At 43.5% G+C, this 2,302-nt stretch overlaps 1 protein-coding gene across 1 annotated transcript in view; it reads right to left on the bottom strand.

Moving 5' to 3' along the window:
- Positions 1–2,302, bottom strand: part of Itgae (integrin subunit alpha E) — a 58,116-nt gene that overhangs the window by 5,281 nt on the left and 50,533 nt on the right. Inside the window, exon 29 of the mRNA XM_021176640.2 lies at positions 1,135–1,230. Coding sequence (XP_021032299.1) covers positions 1,135–1,230 — 96 coding nt within the window. The remainder of the gene's footprint in view (positions 1–1,134; positions 1,231–2,302) is intronic.

Here is a 2,302-nt window from a genome sequence, read left to right as displayed (position 1 = left end):
GAGGAGAGGAGAGGAGAGGAGAGGAGAGGAGAGGAGAGGAGATTAAATTAAATTCAGGGTTGGACAGATGGCTTAATGGTTAGGAGCACTTTGGGCTCTGCTAGAGGACCTGGGCTGGGCTTAGTTCCCAGCAGCCATGTGGAGGATTACAACTATATGTAACTTCAGTTCTAGGGTATCCCTCCAGTTCTAGGGTATCCAACAATCTTTTTTTTTCTTTAGATTTATTTATTTATTTAATATGTATGAGTGTTTTGCCTGCATCTGTGTCTGTGAGCCATGTACACACATGGTGCCTGCTGAGTTCAGAAGAGATCCTAGAACAAGAATCAGAGATGAGTGTCAGCCACCATGTAGGTGCTGAAGAACCTCTTGCTTCAGCAAGAGCAGCCTACATTCTTAACCAGTGAGCCATCTCTCCAGCTCCCAACATCCTCTTCCGTCTTCCTTGAGGACCAGGCACACACGTGGTGCACAGACATATGGGCAGACAAAATACATATAAGATAAAATTTAAAAAGAAAAAGAATGAACACGCAGGGAGACATGGGTGAGAACATTTAGCCCACACCATAGGCATCAGTTTGGCTTTGTTCACATTTTTGAAAAATGAACTCCAACACTTCTAATGCTTGGTCTAAGTCCTATAAAGGAATTAGGCACTGAACACTCTCCTGCTCAACACTGTAACAGACACTAATGTTGCATACTAGGAAGACATTTTGTGTACTCAAAGGTAACTTCTCCACTAGGAAACATTTTAACTCTTTTTTTGGTTTTTTGTTTGTTTGTTTCTTTGTTTTTTTCGAGACAGGGTTTCTCTGTGTAGCCCTGGCCATCCTGAAACTCACTCTGTAGACCAGGCTGGCCTCAGAACACAGAAATCTGCCTGCCTCTGCCTCCTAAGTGCTGGAATTAAAGGCCTGTGCCACCACTGCCCAGTTTAACCCTTTTCTAAGTTATTTTCAAAATCAATAGATTTTTAAACTAAGTACACACCATTGTTGGTTCCTATTTCACAAAAGAGAAACTGAGGCAGAAGCTCAGGGTCACAAGGGTGGTTGGTAGTGCAGACAAGGTCAGAAGTGGCAATGGCTTTCCCAGAACACTAATTAGAAAACAGGCAGGAGTTACCTTCGTCCTGTGGTTCTCTGCATTCAGCCCCTCATAGAGAGATTTGTTGAAAGATATTTCACCAAGGATCGGCAGTTCAGATACATCTCTTAGTAACTATAAGGTGGGGAAAGTTGGGGTGTGGGGGAACATGAAACATGGCTTAGACTTGAGCTCACGGTTTCTAGAGAGTTCCAACCATCTTTCCCTTCAAATAGACCCCTTCTCCAATATTCCCTTAGCCTTCATAAGTGATTGCAGCACCCACCCAGCTATCCAAGCAACAAGTCTGTAGCCACTCCCCCATTCCCCAACTTCAATTACACATGACCTCATGCCACAACCCCCATCCACAGTCAGTTCCAGACAGCCCTAAAACATCCTGCCTCACACACCCCTTCTCCTTCAGCCCCACTCCTAGGTCAGGAGACCACACTGCTCTCATCGGAATCACCACACAATGGTAAACTTGACCATTTGTTCCCACCTCATAGTAAGGCCTCTCTAGAGAAAATAACATTTGAGTAATGTTATACGAAGTAACTACAGTACAAAGGCCCACTGGCTACAATAACATTAGCAAGTTAAAAAATAGAAACAACACATAAGAAAGAGACAGGAGAGAAAGGGTGAAGGATTAAATATAGACCAGATCATGTAATTCTTTGCACACCAAGAAGGAAGTATGGGTTTTAAGCTAACTCTAAAGTCCACTGCTTCTGTTCATTTGGAGTTTCTGGTTTGGGGTTTTAAAGGAAGATCCTAATGCTAAATGAATTATTTCGTGTTTTACAAAATATTGTGTGTGGGGGGGGGGCGGGGGGGCTGGAGAGAGGTCTCAGCAAATAAGAACATTGACTGCACTTCCAGTGGTTCTGAGTTCAATTCCCAGCAACCACATGGTGGCTCACAACCATCTGTAATGGGATCCAATGCCTTCTTCTGGTGTGTCTGAAGATAGCTATAGCATACTTCTTGTATACAATTTTTTTTAAAAAAAAGTGTGCATGTATGTGCACATATGCATGGAGACCAGGAGAGGAAGTTAGATCCTCCAACAGCTGGAGTCCCAAGTTGTTGTGAGCTGCCCAACTTGAGTGCTAGGAGCAGAAGCAACATATCCTCTGTAAGAGCGCATGCTCTGAACTGCTGAGCCGACACCTCTCCAGCTCTTTTTTTTTTTTTTTTT

Source organism: Mus caroli, chromosome 11, assembly GCF_900094665.2.
Source record: "Mus caroli chromosome 11, CAROLI_EIJ_v1.1, whole genome shotgun sequence".
NCBI classification, from domain to species: Eukaryota; Metazoa; Chordata; class Mammalia; order Rodentia; family Muridae; genus Mus; species Mus caroli.
The sequence above is the reverse complement of the archived record's forward strand: the minus strand, read 5'-3'. Positions and strand labels throughout refer to the sequence as shown.